Here is a 13,892-nt window from a genome sequence, read left to right on the forward strand (position 1 = left end):
GGCAGAGGCTGTAGATTGCTAGTAATATGTTGTTCATAACATTCAGTTTCTCGCCAAGGCAAAACAATTTGCTTCATAAAACCTCAACTATATCAGAAGCCACATTAAAGGAACAGTTCACTTGAAAAATACACTTTCTGTCCACTCCATTTACTCACCAATGTGTTGTTCCTGATCTGTATACATTTCTTTTTTTTGTTGAACACAGAAAGATATTTGGAAGAATGCTTATAACCAAACAGTTCTTGGTCACCATTGACTATAGTAGGATAAATACAACGGTAGTCAAAACTGCACCAAAACTGTATGCTTTCCTTCGTTCTTCAAAATATCTTCTTTTGTGTTCAACAGAACAAAGACATGTATAAAGTATTTTTTCCAACTACATCAATAGGATCCAAGAACTCTTTTGGTTACAAGCATTCTTCCAAATATCTGTACATTTACACAGACAGGGTAAGTAAATGAACACAGAATTTTCATTTTTAGGTGAACTCTTTCTTTAAGTACTCTTTTGTTTCCTGTATCTGCTATATTCACTCTTGAAGAAAGTACTAGGAGCTGAGGACTTCGAATGACCAACAACCACAGCTTAGGCAAAAAACGGTTGTACTGGAGAAACTGTCATCACCATCTTGGACGGCCGGGGGGTGCATAAACTAACATAAACGTTTCATTATTTATTGATCCAATCAATTAAGTAGAGATTTTTTCACATTGATGTATTGGAAGAAAAATCTGCCAGAATTTTTTTTTAGAGAAAAGACTGGAAGTATTAGTTTAAGTATCAAAATAAGCCCATTAATTTCTCCCAATGCTCTATATCTTTCTGCATATATTGCAATTCATTCAAAAAACGCCTTTTCGATATTTCAGTCATTACATTACTGATTAAAGTGCATTATGAAATGTGCTTGCTTAGTTGGTGGGAAAAACAATTGTTATGCAAAGGCTACAATTATTTGACCCATGCAGTTAGTATTTTCATTTTTGTAATGATTGGATATAAATTGGCTACCACAAAATTTGTTTTAGTTTCTTGTGAAATCATAACCAAGGATTGCTCACAATTGGGTGTTATTTTAAAAATGCTCCCTGAAAGTATAAAAAATTAAGAATAGAATGGTTTCAATAGAAAAAATCATCCTCATTGTGACAATTTAATAGTTCAAACTGATACACTGTCTTATTTGAAAAAATACAAACTGAGAAATTATCAAAAGTCAAAATTTGCTTATGATAACTCTTGGTCATTAATATAATAAATGATTAATACTTTATAATATACTTTGTATGATCATGTTAACATTAGCTGCCACTTAATGTTGTGTGTGTGGTGTTTTAGCTACAGCTTATCATAAATATGCATTTGGTTGAGGTGCAGAATATGAGATATTTACCACCCTGTTTGTGTTTTCAATAAAAACTCATGGGATAATCGGTCAACTTCAATCAGGAGACACTGGGCTTTATCCACAAATCATGATAAGAGAGAATGTGTAGTAAAAACGACAAACCGTTTCATTTATATCCGAGACTAATTCACACAAAAACTGCTTACATTTTGTGTGTAAGGTTCATTAAACACATTTTTAAGAAAAACAAATAATGCCAACCTCACCCTATCAGTACACAATGCTGTTGACTTGTACACATTGACATCAGAGCAAACTTATCAAGAAGCATGTACAGTAGTTGGATACTTAATGTTTTAGAACAAGTTCACCAGGATCAAGTTTGCATCATTATATACCGTTGACTTAGGCCCTCTGCTATTTGGCTTCCTAGATCATTTATTCCATGTTAGATACTAAATAATTAATAAAGATAACCAAACTTTTTTTCAAAAGATAATGAAATATGACATTAGATTCAGTTGAAGATTTTGCCTGCAATTGATTTATGCTTTCAAGTCAGTAAGTAATATCAGAGCCGTTGAAAAACACGACGCTCAATCTCGTTATTTCACCAACAGTACAGCAAATGAGTTTGGGAGACATTCAAATGAATGAGCTTCAGTGCAGTGTTTGGAACGACTGGTCACTCCATGACACAACTTACTTCTGAATTCCATTCTTCCAAAAGACGTCTATGCGAGCGTCATAACACTCTATTTCAACATAACTATTTTACAAACTGGCGATTTTGCATACATTTATATGAAACTCCACATGAAAATTCCCCCAAATTCTGTCATCATTTACTCACCTTGTCATTTCAAACCTGTATGACTTTTTTTCTTCCACAGAACACAAAAGAAGATATTTTGAAGAATGTTGTTAACCTGTACCCATTCACTTCCATTGGTTTTGTGTTCATACAATAGAAGTGAATGGGTACTGGAGCCGTTTGGTTACTTACATTATTTAAAATATCTTCTTTTGTGTTCTGTGGAAGCACAAGTCATACAGGTTTGAAATGACAAAAGGGCGAGTAAATGGAGACAGAATTTTCATCTTTGGCCAAACTATCCTTTCAGATGTACGCATAAGTACGAGTTCATAGAAATCAGCCACCTATTAAAATTGTTTCAAATCATCATGACATCATGTTGGATTTTTCCTATTTGGCCTAATGAGGTGTTCCGACATGTACCTACTGAATATGAATTGAACAAACAAAGAACACCAGGGCAAACTACAAAATACCCAAAACTATGGTCAGGTTCTCAACAAGTTCATCAAGAACGTTTATGATTCTGCGTCATTTAATTGCACCAAAATGAACAGACCTTAAATCATTTGCATGTTTAAAAGCACATAATACATACAACAATGACCCCTTTCTATTCTAAGGGAAAACCTTTCAATCAATTCTATCCGTTTTATCCTTATAGGACATGTAGAAAATAATTTGTGCTTTGAGTTGATCAAACGCTTAGCGTTGGGTGGTGGTTTGCGGAAGTACGATTGGCGTGCAAGCTATTCCTGCGAAAGATTCTGGAAAATGCAGATCCCGCTCCCACTCATCCGTCTCTGTGTTATAAACCTGCACAATACTGGTGACGTTATTGAGATGCCAGTTGTAACCGCCAACAATATAGATCTTTTTATCCAGCAAGCAGCAGCCAGCCTCTGACTGACCGGCACGCATAGGGCTGACTGTTGTCCATTGATCAGTCTCTGGAACGTAATACTCTACAGCAAGAACATCAAAGCAGCGGTCAACATGGTCCATTCTGCCCCCAAGGGCATAAATTCGGTTATTCACGCTGATCATGGCGTGCAGGACTCGTGGCTCATTCATGGGGCTCTTGAATTCCCACTGATCAGACGCTGGATCATAACAATGCAGTGTCTTCTTATCCTCGACGGACACTCCGTAACCACCGGAGACATAAAGTCTATCCCCGCACGTAGCGCCGGCGTGACCCCAGATTCTCCTCTTTAGGGAATCCACATATATCCATTCGTTTTTCCTGGGGCAGTAGCACTCGACAGAAGACATGCTGCCAGATCGGTTGCGCCCCCCTGTTGCGTAAAGTTGGCCGTGCAGCACGTTGAGCTGAAACTGAATGCGACTCTCCTGCATGGGTTGGATCCGCAGCCACTGGTTCAGATGGGGGTCGTAGCGGAAGCATAAATCGACCGCGCCCTCTCCGCTGCGGTACTGCAAATGCTGCCCGCCCACCACATACACAAAATTGTCCATAACTGACACACACGCATGGCTGCACCCCATCTCCATTTCCGTAAGCTCTTTGAACTGTCGTGCTGTGATGTCGGGAAGATACATAACTTTGCCACTAACAGAACGGTCGTTGTCGGTGTACGGCGTGCCGCCAAATGTGATAAGCGAAGTGATGTCGGACCGGATGGAAGTTCGGGCAGACTGCATTTCATGCTGTCGGAACGGAAGGATCTGATAGTTGAAGGCTTCCAGAAGAAACTGTCGACACAGGACGTCCTCCACCATGATGCTGACCGTCTGGACGCTGTCCACTAGATCAGACGACCGCATTAACGGGAAACGCACGTGGCAGAGAACTTCGCTGGCTGCAGCTCGTCTGGACTCGTAGTGCTGCAGCCAGCGGATCGCAGCGTGGAACAAGTCGATCTCGCTACAGTTCTTCAACTTGTTGCTCTGGAGGAAGAACACCAGCCGCTCCATCGGAATGTGTAGAAAGTCTTCTTCTTGAGAGATTTGAAGGAAGTGACGGAATGTAAACGCATCCACAGACTTTTTGAGGGAGGAGAGGCTGAATGTGGTGGCCATCTGGCCGATGTTCAAACAAGTCTCCACACTCATTGCTGATTTTAGGAACTCCTCGCAAAGCTCAACCACAGGAACCATCTGCAGGAACACAGCTGCTCCGAGAACATCCTGAATGCAGTCCAGGTCCAAAGTGACCTCCGAACTGTAAGCAAAATCAATGATGTGCTTCAGTCCTCTGGCTGATAGACCTTTTAGCTCAATGGTGTCCTGGTTTGACTCCTTCATTCCTCCAGTGAACATGGCTCTGTGTGGATCAGAAAGAGTATTACCCAAAAGATCTGGCACTGTTTTACCCAACGGAACAGTTCACCTAAAGATACAGAGTTATATTTACTCACCTTCATGTTATTCGTAACCTTTGGGTTGGTTTAACCCTTGTATGGTGTTAATATTTTTGTGACTGGACCCACAGTATATTGTCAGAAAAAATGGTCCCAAACTGTCATTGGATCTGTACCCTTTTAAAGGTCCTAATATGTAGCTCTGAGGTACTAATATAATAACTTTAGGTGCAAAGGGGTGCTTTTTTAAAGAGTACAGCTCCAGTGACAACTTGGGACCATTTTTTTGACAGTTTAGTATCGGTTTTTAAGTCAATACAGCCATAAAAATGTATGCAAAACACTTGATCTTATCCAAACACGGTTTCATTAGGCACACGCGTCTGGCCCGAAGTTAACTTCTGGTCTGTGTTTGGTTATAATATAAGGTTTTATTTTATATTCAATGTTTTTTAATATATATTAACATGATTATGTTATTGTACTGTATATTAACTGTATTAAATTAAAGCTAGTCAACAGTTGATCATTTGTTTAATCCTTCAAACTGGAAGTTAAGTTTGGGCCACATAACGTTTGTTTACAATATGTTGCTGCTGCTGAAACCGTCTATACAGTTAATATTTGTCATATACCTGAAACTTGATTAAGGATTGATAGGATTTTGGACCCTTCGAGGGGTCCGCAGAGTTAAACAGGTTTTAAATCACCTTTATGACTAACAATGCTATCCATTTTTTTTTAAAGTGAAAACAAATACTATAAAGACAAACCTAATTTGGTTAAAAGAAAAACTGTTGTCTTCTTCAAAAAATATGCCTCAGGTTAAAAAAATATTTAATCGCATTCATTTTTATGGTAAACCTGAAAAAGGTTTCCAAAAACAAACACTACACAAGGTTTTAAAAATGTTACCACAGTATCAAAATTTATTTTTTCCCAGGGTTATGCATAAGTCCAAGGTCTAACCAGTAAAAAAATATAGACATAATTCATCCCATCTAAATGATGGTAAAATTAGTCTGAAAAAGTTGGAACAGTTTTTCAAAGGTTAGAGATAAGCAGTTCATACATGCACATGGTGATTTTCTCTACACTGGGAAAAAGTTTGATTTCACTGCCATTGCGAACCTTGCTTTATTCAAAGCTCCTCAGAAATCCAGCACTCGACGTTTCAACACAAAAAACATCAGAACAGACCACAGTGCTCCCCATTTAAAGCCAAAGCAAACAAACAATGTTGAATAAAACACGGGGAAATTTTGATTCTTGGCTGAAGTATCGCTTAAGATGAATGTCACTTTATACCACATATCTATTGTGTCTTTTCAATATGTATTTTGAATAATGTGGCCTTATGTGTTTGTATGGTGTAAGTGGATGTGCAAATGGTATAACACTATGTGAAGTGATCTTGAGCTATGGAAAGGCGCTATATAAAAAAAACCTCCTATGTAATGTCTCACCTGAAGTAGTCACTGCAGGAGGCCAAAACAGCTTTGTGAACTTCAAAGCGCTCGTTGTCAATGGCCAGAACCACATCCAGCAACTGACCTTGAGCTCGCAATGCAGATAACCCCCTCAGGAGGGTATGACTGTGGCTGGGGGCCGAGAAAGTACAACGAAGCACGCTATTCTTGTTGTTAGCCATTCTGGAAAGAGAGAGAAACAACTTTATCCTTCACCACTCTCTGCTTATTATGTCTTTCACTTACGGTCAATAGAACTTCGCTTAATGCATCTGCTGTCTCCAGACAGTCCATCACCTTCTTTCAGATTCGAAACTCTTGCATCAACACGATCTCTGTAATGCTGCTTAGTTTTCAATTATTCATCAGATGGAAACACAATCCATTAGACAAACGGTTGTTGTGACCAAAATCCATAAACTCAACCGGTGTTTGTGAACACGGTGCATACGTTTAAACTTTAACTTATTTTACGCAGTAGACTTTCTAAGACTCAAAACTCATTTGGCAGATGTAAGGAATAATTGACCTCAAAGTAGATCTGCATTTTTAGACATGGGGTCCGTGCAACATATGTAAACATTGTTTATATGGGATACTTCCACAGCCAATAACAACGGCAGAACAACACAGTGACACAAACGAACACTGGTAAGTAAAAATAAACATTTTCGTATGTTCACACAATGCAAAGAACCGTTATTCAATCTGTTTCATCTCCATACATTATAGTGGCTGTACCGTTATGAAAAGCCTCTCTAGCCTCTCAGACATGCAACATATGGTGCTGTACTGTATGTCTACCTGCTTTGAGCTCGATTCAACTCCACACCATCCGACTCCGCCATGCTCAGCCAGGATGAAGAAGGTCATCATGTGGACAAACTAAAATCACCGCTAGCCATGCTCAGTATGACTACAATATAAAACAAAACACACAACGTGAATAACCAGTAAACAAACCATTGCATATTTATTGTTTTGAATAAAATGCATATATTTTACGATGACAATAATCAAATTTAAGAGAGCAATGTTTTTGCTTAACCCCCAATAATATTGCACGGCCTGCACTGAAGGACCACACCAGGTGCTAAGAGTTCAGCTCACCTGCGCGCGCCCTCCGACCAGCGCGACACCGCAACCGCTGCGCGCTCACGAATACGCCGCTCCCGCACGACTTCGAGTTACATCTACCCAATATGACACCGTAACACAACATAAACTACGTGTGGTGTTTGTTAATATTAGTGTCTATGCAATTCTGCGGTTCAGAGAAATCCTTCCAGAATGCGTAAATACATCCTCTTGATTTTAATGAGGCAGAAAACGCGCAGCCCCGTTGGCCGTAAGGGGCGTAACCCTCGCGGCTTCACATGACGTATAATTTACGCGTCCAGTCGAGTCACACACGAGGGACATTGCGTTCGTTCCTCATAAACACGTTTTTATTGAAGAAAAGATTCATGTTTTGGATCGTTTGTTGATGGTGGTAAAATGGCAACGTTTGAGTCTGTCGGCCTGTGTGGTTGGTTGATCCATCAGTGTAAGGAGATGGGCATCAATCGTCCAACGCCAGTACAGGAGAAATGCATCCCAGCCATACTGGAAGGTAAAGATCTAAATCTGTTTGTCATAACAGCCTTAGACGTTATAGAAATATCAAGATCACAGTAATTAATAGGTTGTAAATACATAATTGTGCGGTGCTAGAAACAATAATTAAGTTATGGTTGCACTTCCGTGTTTATGGTGGTTGTAAACAAAAAGGAGTGATCAGTTTGTCAACCGAGTTGTGTTTTTCACGCAGGTCGGGACTGCATGGGCTGTGCAAAAACTGGAAGTGGGAAAACGGCAGCTTTTGTCCTCCCAGTGCTGCAAAAGTTGTCTGACGACCCTTATGGTGTTTTCTGCTTGGTCTTAACCCCCACTAGGTTAACTTCTTCACCCTTTAACCTAAGAATAATTTTCCTTGTGAGTGTTTTGTCAGTTGTGACATAATTATCTCTTCTTGTCTGTCCAGAGAGCTTGCTTACCAGATAGCAGAACAGTTCCGAGCATTAGGAAAGCCACTGGGCTTGAAGGACTGTATCATTGTGGGTGGAATGGGTAAGACAGTATTCGGAGTATCCTGACCTTGTAACAAAAATAACTGCGATTGATAAATATTTTATAAATGTCTTGTATATCCAAATGCGTTATTTAGTATGTTATGCTTTTCTTCAAGACATGGTCACCCAGGGTTTAGAGCTGTCGAGAAAGCCTCATGTTGTTGTTGCAACACCAGGACGACTTGCTGATCACATCAGAAGCTCTGACAACATCAACTTGAAGAAAATCCAGTTTCTAGTAATGATGCTGATCTTTCAAACATTCCAATTCAATATTTCGTATTGATTGTTTTGTCTTTAAAATGTCCAAGTATGTCTGTTTTAAAACGTTTATTCTTTTTTTTTTGGCAGATCCTGGATGAAGCTGACCGTCTTTTGGAGCAGGGCTGCACAGATTTCACTAAAGACCTAGAGGTCATTCTCAGTGTTGTGCCCGCAAAACGCCAGACACTGCTGTTCAGTGCCACACTTACAGACACACTGCAGCAGCTTCAGAGCATCGCCATGAACAAACCTTTCTTCTGGGAGCAAACATCTGAGTAAGTCACAGTTTATGGGTGTGTGTGTGGAGGGACCCAATGGGATGAGTGAGGTAATTTTGTTGATGCTAATAAACAATACAGCTGTTAAGACACAGAAGTGACTTAAATATTAAGAAAGGTCTCTTTTCTCTTTCAGGATGCGAACTGTAGAAGAGTTGGATCAGAGATACATCCTCACTCCTGAGAAGGTCAAGGATGCTTACCTGGTCCATCTCATCCAGACGTTCCAGGATGAACATGCTGATTGGTCTGTCATAATATTCACAAACACTTGCAAGTAAGTACTCACTTAGAGTGTACGAGAATGTTAAGCTTAAGATGATGTTGTGATATAAAGTTTATAAATATTACAGGAACTGTCAGATACTCGCAATGATGCTGCGTGAATTCAATTTCCCAACCATCACTCTGCACTCAATGATGAAGCAGGTAAAGGACGTCTTACGTAGATAAAACGGATTTTTACTTTGTGCCTGATTTCTGGCTTAATTTTTTTTAATTTTTTCAGAGACAACGTTTTGCCAACCTGGCAAAGTTCAAGTCAAACGTCTTCAAAATTCTCGTAGCAACAGATGTTGCTGCCAGGTATGAATACTTTGATATCATTCTCATAATGGTTTCTAACCTCTTAAGTCAACTTTGTGTAGTATCGTGCAACAGCTTTAGAGACTAACAATTATGAACTGTCTTAAAACTATGAATATCTATAAGCTTTGTAAAGTCTAAAAAATCTTTGTATTGTCAAATTAATGCAGTGTTTATTTCAAACATGAATATAACCTATTTGAGTTTGATTAATCATTTGCCTCTAATGTATTTTTTGTGTGATTGTTCTGTGTTTATCTGAAGGGGTTTGGATATTCCCACCGTACAGGTTGTTATCAACCATAACACGCCAGGTTTGCCTAAAACTTACATCCACAGAGTTGGACGAACTGCTCGAGCTGGTGAGTTTAGTGCTGAGCTATTAGTGCTGTTAACATTAGTTATACTTTGTGCTTTTAGCTCACATTGTCCTTTTTCTGTGGTCCAGGTCGAAATGGTGTATCCATTACACTAGTCACACAATATGACATCCACCTTGTCAATGCCATTGAGGAACTGATACGTAAGTTCACCCCAGAAACTGTCGGCTCGGCCTAATTAACCAATTTTACAGACACATTTTAAACCGGCACTTCATTTTTAAAATTCATTCCATACTCTCAAGTATTTCAGTCCACATTTCGTGTATTGATTTTTCTGTATTGTTTGTATTTTTAGAGGCAAAATTGAAGGAATTTCCAGTTGTAGAAAAAGAGGTGTTAAAGATCCTCACGCAGGTCAACGTAACAAGACGACAATGTGAAATTGTGAGACTCCATTTTATGAGAGGTCATTTTTTTTGTTTCACACAGAACGTCCGTTTAATTTTCTAATATTTTGCTCTTTTTGTAGAAACTGGAGTCAACTGATTTTGATGAGAAAAAGAACACCAACAAAAGGAAACAGATGATTCTAGAGGGAAAAGTGAGTGTTTTTTTCACACTGTCAGGAATTAAAGCTCTAAACATACATTTTTTGTAAAGTCAAGATCTTTTTAATTTTGCAAAATAAAATTGTTTGATTCAGTTTTATATTTGACCTATTTTTATTTTGACATCATAGGATCCAGATTTGGAAGAGAAAAGGAAACATGAACTTGACAAAATCAAGCGAAAGGAAAAGTTCAAAGGAAAAATTCAAGAAAAGCATCAGAAGAAAAAACAACAACAAGAAACATGACAAGTGGACTTTAGAAGCTGCAGATTTGATATTGTACATATTGTTTTTTCCTCATTCATTTGCCATAATTAAATGTAAAACAATAAAAATATGAAACTATTTTGACATAAACAGCGTTTTATTGAAATGTTTACTCTGTTCCTAAATAAAACAAGTCACACGAAAATTGAAGTAAATATCTTGACTCTCAAACATCAGTTAACGCATGCCCAGACTTTTATTTTGACAGGATCCGGTTTCACCCGGAAGTAAATCACTGAACGTAGTCATTTCGACCGCTTGTTTCTTACGTTCGATTTCCAACAAATCTTTGTGATTTCAAAATTAATATATTTAATCCACAGTTACACAAGGTTAACACATCGTTTGGCTGACATGGTAAGCAGACGCATAATACTGTTTATTAGTCTCTGTAAGTAATCTGTGAAATATGATGGAGGTTGTAGATTGGCGCTCACTTTCCTTGCTCTGTAACAATTAGAGAGGTTTTTGAAACATTCTATCCTGATTTATTATATCTGCACTTGTTGATGTACACAATACTGTTCTGTGAACGCTAATGCACACTCCTGCAAACAGAGAGACAACACATAAGGAACATAGACTGCTAACGTAGATCACACAATTCGAGAGTTTCCATGTGCTTATTTCTATTGACAATTAATCACAAGCGTCAAATCCAAATAATGTCCGAGGTTATTTGACTTCTCTTGTTTTCCAGCTCCCGTTATCGTTATTAAAGACGGCACAGAACCACCCAATGGTGAGTATGAAGCACCAATGTGCTGCTCGTTTTGTCTACAAACTCCTTACATTGAGTATTAATACGTAAACAGTATTAATTTAGCATCATGGTAAATATTAAAACGTTTCTCGTTTATTTCCTTCACAGTCTATCATAATAATTGATGTTAGTTTGTAAGGGTTTAGTTGGGTGAAGCTATACAATGCTGTTTAAAAAAATACTGCACATACCTGTACATAAAACAGCTTTTGAGTCAACGGTCCAATTACTTTGGTCCCTTGAAAAAGGGGGAAACTACATATTAAAGAGCTGCTTCCTAAAGCCTTCAGCTAATCTGGATGTGAAAACATTCAATAAATATGAGAATGTTCCACTATCCAGTATTAAACTTTAACTTGGATAAATTTTGCTACACAGCTAAAATCACAAAAAATGTGCCTCTGTCCAAATATTTATGGACCTAACTGAAGCATGCAGAGTTGCTGATGGTAGATGATATTTGCTTCTGAAAATTCACAAAATCAAATGATGCAATCAAAGTACATCCACAATATTTGTGTTAGATAAATTAAAACCAGCTTAAGGAGTTGTCAATTTCCTAGGTTGTATTTCATCCTGCTTTTGTTTCCAGCTGGTGGAGTTAAAGAATGGTGAAACATACAACGGTCACCTGGTCAGCTGTGACAACTGGATGAACATCAATTTGAGAGAAGTTATTTGCACCTCACGGGTAAATAAAACACAGTCTCTAGAGAAGCCCTCAAGCCCCCCTTGAAGTGTTTTTGAGAGTTTTTTTAACATTTTTGTGATTGAGAGGTCACCAAACTTTTCGTTTAAATGTAAGTGATGTCATCTGTGTGAGAATAAATATATATTTTTTACAGGATGGAGATAAGTTTTGGAGGATGCCGGAATGTTACATCAGAGGAAGCACCATTAAATACTTAAGAATCCCTGATGAGATCATAGATATGGTGAAAGAGGAAGTAGTGTCAAAGGGACGTGGCCGGGGTGGAATGCAGCAGAACAAACCACAAGGAAAGGGCAGGGGAGGCGGACCTGGGAGAGGAGGCGCACCAGGGAGAGGTCATTTTTATTTCAATTTCCTCATTCTGCTTCGCTGTTTTACAGATCATTGGACTCTGAGATCTGTTTACCAAAAATCCTAAATATCATATTGTGTTAACACAGTTTTTGAAGTTGTCGCTTAATATCTCTCTGTTCTTTTAGGTGTGTTTGGAGGCCGTGGGAGAGGTATTCCCGGTACTGGACGTGGACTGCAACAAGACAAAAAGCCTGGAAAACCACAAGGTGTCAAAAACCAACACTAGCTTTAATGCAGGGCCTGATGTGTTAAGAGTTTTACAACTTTCATCTACAGAACATCTCTTTGGGTCTCTTGACACTCACACATTTACATCTTTTTTTTTTATAGCCTTATTGAAAATGTTCAGTCCATGCATCAAACTGACACATTATTGTTGTCATAAACCCTTTTTTCGCACTAAGTTGATTTGCAAGACCTTGAATAAAACAACACAGAACCTTGGTTATGTTAAGTTTTCCAAAATACCTGAAAAATAAAACAGATGTTATGTGTCGTCTGCTTTCTCAGTTTGATAATCAACCCAAGAGAGTGAGTTTGATTTAAAAGGTATTTTAATTTAGACAAACCGTAATGTAAAGATTCTCTTCCACTAATTCTGAACCGTTTTCATTTTCTGTTTGGTCACGTTTTCTCCTTTGGTCTGTTTTAATTTTTTGTGCTTTACATTGCAACTATGGTGTAACTTGACTTGTGTACAATGCACTTGTGAATAAAAGGTTTTTGTTAAATATTGCAATTGACCTTTCTCAAGCAGTTTGATTGACAAATCATAACAGGATATTATGTGCCCCAGTGACTAACTGACCGTGACCGACAAACAAACCAGTCCTGACAAGTTGGCATAGAGCTTTGGTGTTTAATATAAAAAAATGATTTTTAATTATTGTTAGAGCACGTTCGCCTCACACCTCCAGGGTTGGGGGTTCGATTCCCGCTTCCGACTTGTGTGTGTGGAGTTTGCATGTTCTCCCCGTGCCTCGGGGGTTTCCTCCCCTGGTCCAAAGACATGCATGGTAGGTTGATTGGCATCTCTGGAAAATTGTCCGTAGGGTGTGAGTGCCCTGCGATGGGTTGGCACTCCATCCAGGGTGTATCCTGCCTTGATGCCCGATGACTCCTGAGATAGGCGCAGGCTCCCCGTGACCCGAGGTAGTTCGGATAAGCGGTAGAAAATGGAATGGAATGGAATTATTGTTAGAATAAACAGAGAGATATACAGTATCTCACAGAAGTGAGTACAACCCTCACAATGTTATAAATATTTAATATATTTTCATATGACAACATTGAAGAAATTACACTTTGCTACTGTAAACTAGTGAGTGTGCAGCTTGTATAACAGGGTAAAGTTGCTGTCCCCTCAAAATAACTCTGACACTCACTTCCAGATTAAAGTCTAAACCGCTGGAAAAGTGTCATTTTCTTCAGTGTTGTCACATGAAAAGATATAATAAAATATTTTCTAAAATGTAAGGGGTGTACTCCCTTCTGTGAGATACTTTATACAAAGCTCTAATGGACGTTCACACTACTACGATGAACGAGTAAAAAGCATTCTAAAGGAAGAGTTCACATCACAACTACCAATACAGATACAAGACACCGTATTGTTGGAATCATTAATGTAGGAATTACAGACGGAAGCGTTATGGAAGTG

At 38.6% G+C, this 13,892-nt stretch overlaps 3 protein-coding genes across 4 annotated transcripts; 2 read left to right on the forward strand and 1 right to left on the reverse strand.

Annotated features, from left to right (window-relative positions):
- Window positions 1–2,660: 2,660 nt before the first annotated feature.
- Window positions 2,661–7,308, reverse strand: klhl26 (kelch-like family member 26). 2 transcript variants are annotated; one of them, XM_056734730.1, is made up of 4 exons: window positions 7,076–7,308; window positions 6,770–6,881; window positions 5,963–6,148; window positions 2,661–4,459 (listed from the first exon to the last, which is right to left on the reverse strand). In XM_056734730.1, exons 2-4 carry the CDS (start codon window positions 6,811–6,813, stop codon window positions 2,878–2,880), a joined length of 1,812 nt encoding a protein of 603 aa, XP_056590708.1. In that variant the 5' UTR covers window positions 6,814–6,881; window positions 7,076–7,308; the 3' UTR covers window positions 2,661–2,877. The 2 variants fall into 2 exon arrangements, with proteins under 2 accessions (XP_056590708.1, XP_056590709.1); XM_056734731.1 differs by lacking the exon at window positions 7,076–7,308 and adding an exon at window positions 7,014–7,068.
- Window positions 7,309–7,362: 54 nt separating this feature from the next.
- On the forward strand, window positions 7,363–10,493 carry ddx49 (DEAD (Asp-Glu-Ala-Asp) box polypeptide 49). The gene is made up of 13 exons (XM_056734732.1): window positions 7,363–7,577; window positions 7,776–7,899; window positions 7,989–8,074; window positions 8,193–8,314; window positions 8,428–8,615; window positions 8,755–8,895; window positions 8,972–9,047; window positions 9,127–9,203; window positions 9,468–9,565; window positions 9,652–9,726; window positions 9,882–9,970; window positions 10,056–10,127; window positions 10,266–10,493. Exons 1-13 carry the CDS (start codon window positions 7,463–7,465, stop codon window positions 10,380–10,382), a joined length of 1,380 nt encoding a protein of 459 aa, XP_056590710.1. The 5' UTR covers window positions 7,363–7,462; the 3' UTR covers window positions 10,383–10,493.
- A 127-nt stretch (window positions 10,494–10,620) lies between these two features.
- lsm4 (LSM4 homolog, U6 small nuclear RNA and mRNA degradation associated) lies at window positions 10,621–12,971 on the forward strand. Its single transcript, XM_056734733.1, has 5 exons — window positions 10,621–10,760; window positions 11,104–11,145; window positions 11,759–11,857; window positions 12,012–12,213; window positions 12,358–12,971. Exons 1-5 carry the CDS (start codon window positions 10,758–10,760, stop codon window positions 12,456–12,458), a joined length of 447 nt encoding a protein of 148 aa, XP_056590711.1. The 5' UTR covers window positions 10,621–10,757; the 3' UTR covers window positions 12,459–12,971.
- Window positions 12,972–13,892: the final 921 nt, after the last annotated feature.

This window comes from Triplophysa dalaica, chromosome 21 (genome assembly GCF_015846415.1).
Source record: "Triplophysa dalaica isolate WHDGS20190420 chromosome 21, ASM1584641v1, whole genome shotgun sequence".
NCBI lineage: Eukaryota > Metazoa > Chordata > Actinopteri > Cypriniformes > Nemacheilidae > Triplophysa > Triplophysa dalaica.

Coding starts and splice junctions, on each gene's coding strand:
- ddx49 (XM_056734732.1), top strand. CDS start 7,463: ATGGCAACGTTTGAGTCTGTCGGCCTGTGTGGTTGGTTGATCCATCAG. Junction 8,616..8,754: donor TTCTGGGAGCAAACATCTGA/GTAAGTCACAGT, acceptor TTTCTCTTTCAG/GATGCGAACTGTAGAAGAGT. Junction 10,128..10,265: donor AGATGATTCTAGAGGGAAAA/GTGAGTGTTTTT, acceptor TTGACATCATAG/GATCCAGATTTGGAAGAGAA.
- klhl26 (XM_056734730.1), bottom strand. CDS start 6,813: ATGGCGGAGTCGGATGGTGTGGAGTTGAATCGAGCTCAAAGCAG. Junction 6,149..6,769: donor TTGAATCGAGCTCAAAGCAG/GTAGACATACAG, acceptor CTCTCTTTCCAG/AATGGCTAACAACAAGAATA. Junction 4,460..5,962: donor TCCTGCAGTGACTACTTCAG/GTGAGACATTAC, acceptor TGATCCACACAG/AGCCATGTTCACTGGAGGAA.
- lsm4 (XM_056734733.1), top strand. Junction 11,146..11,758: donor CGGCACAGAACCACCCAATG/GTGAGTATGAAG, acceptor TTTTGTTTCCAG/CTGGTGGAGTTAAAGAATGG. Junction 12,214..12,357: donor AGGAGGCGCACCAGGGAGAG/GTCATTTTTATT, acceptor CTGTTCTTTTAG/GTGTGTTTGGAGGCCGTGGG.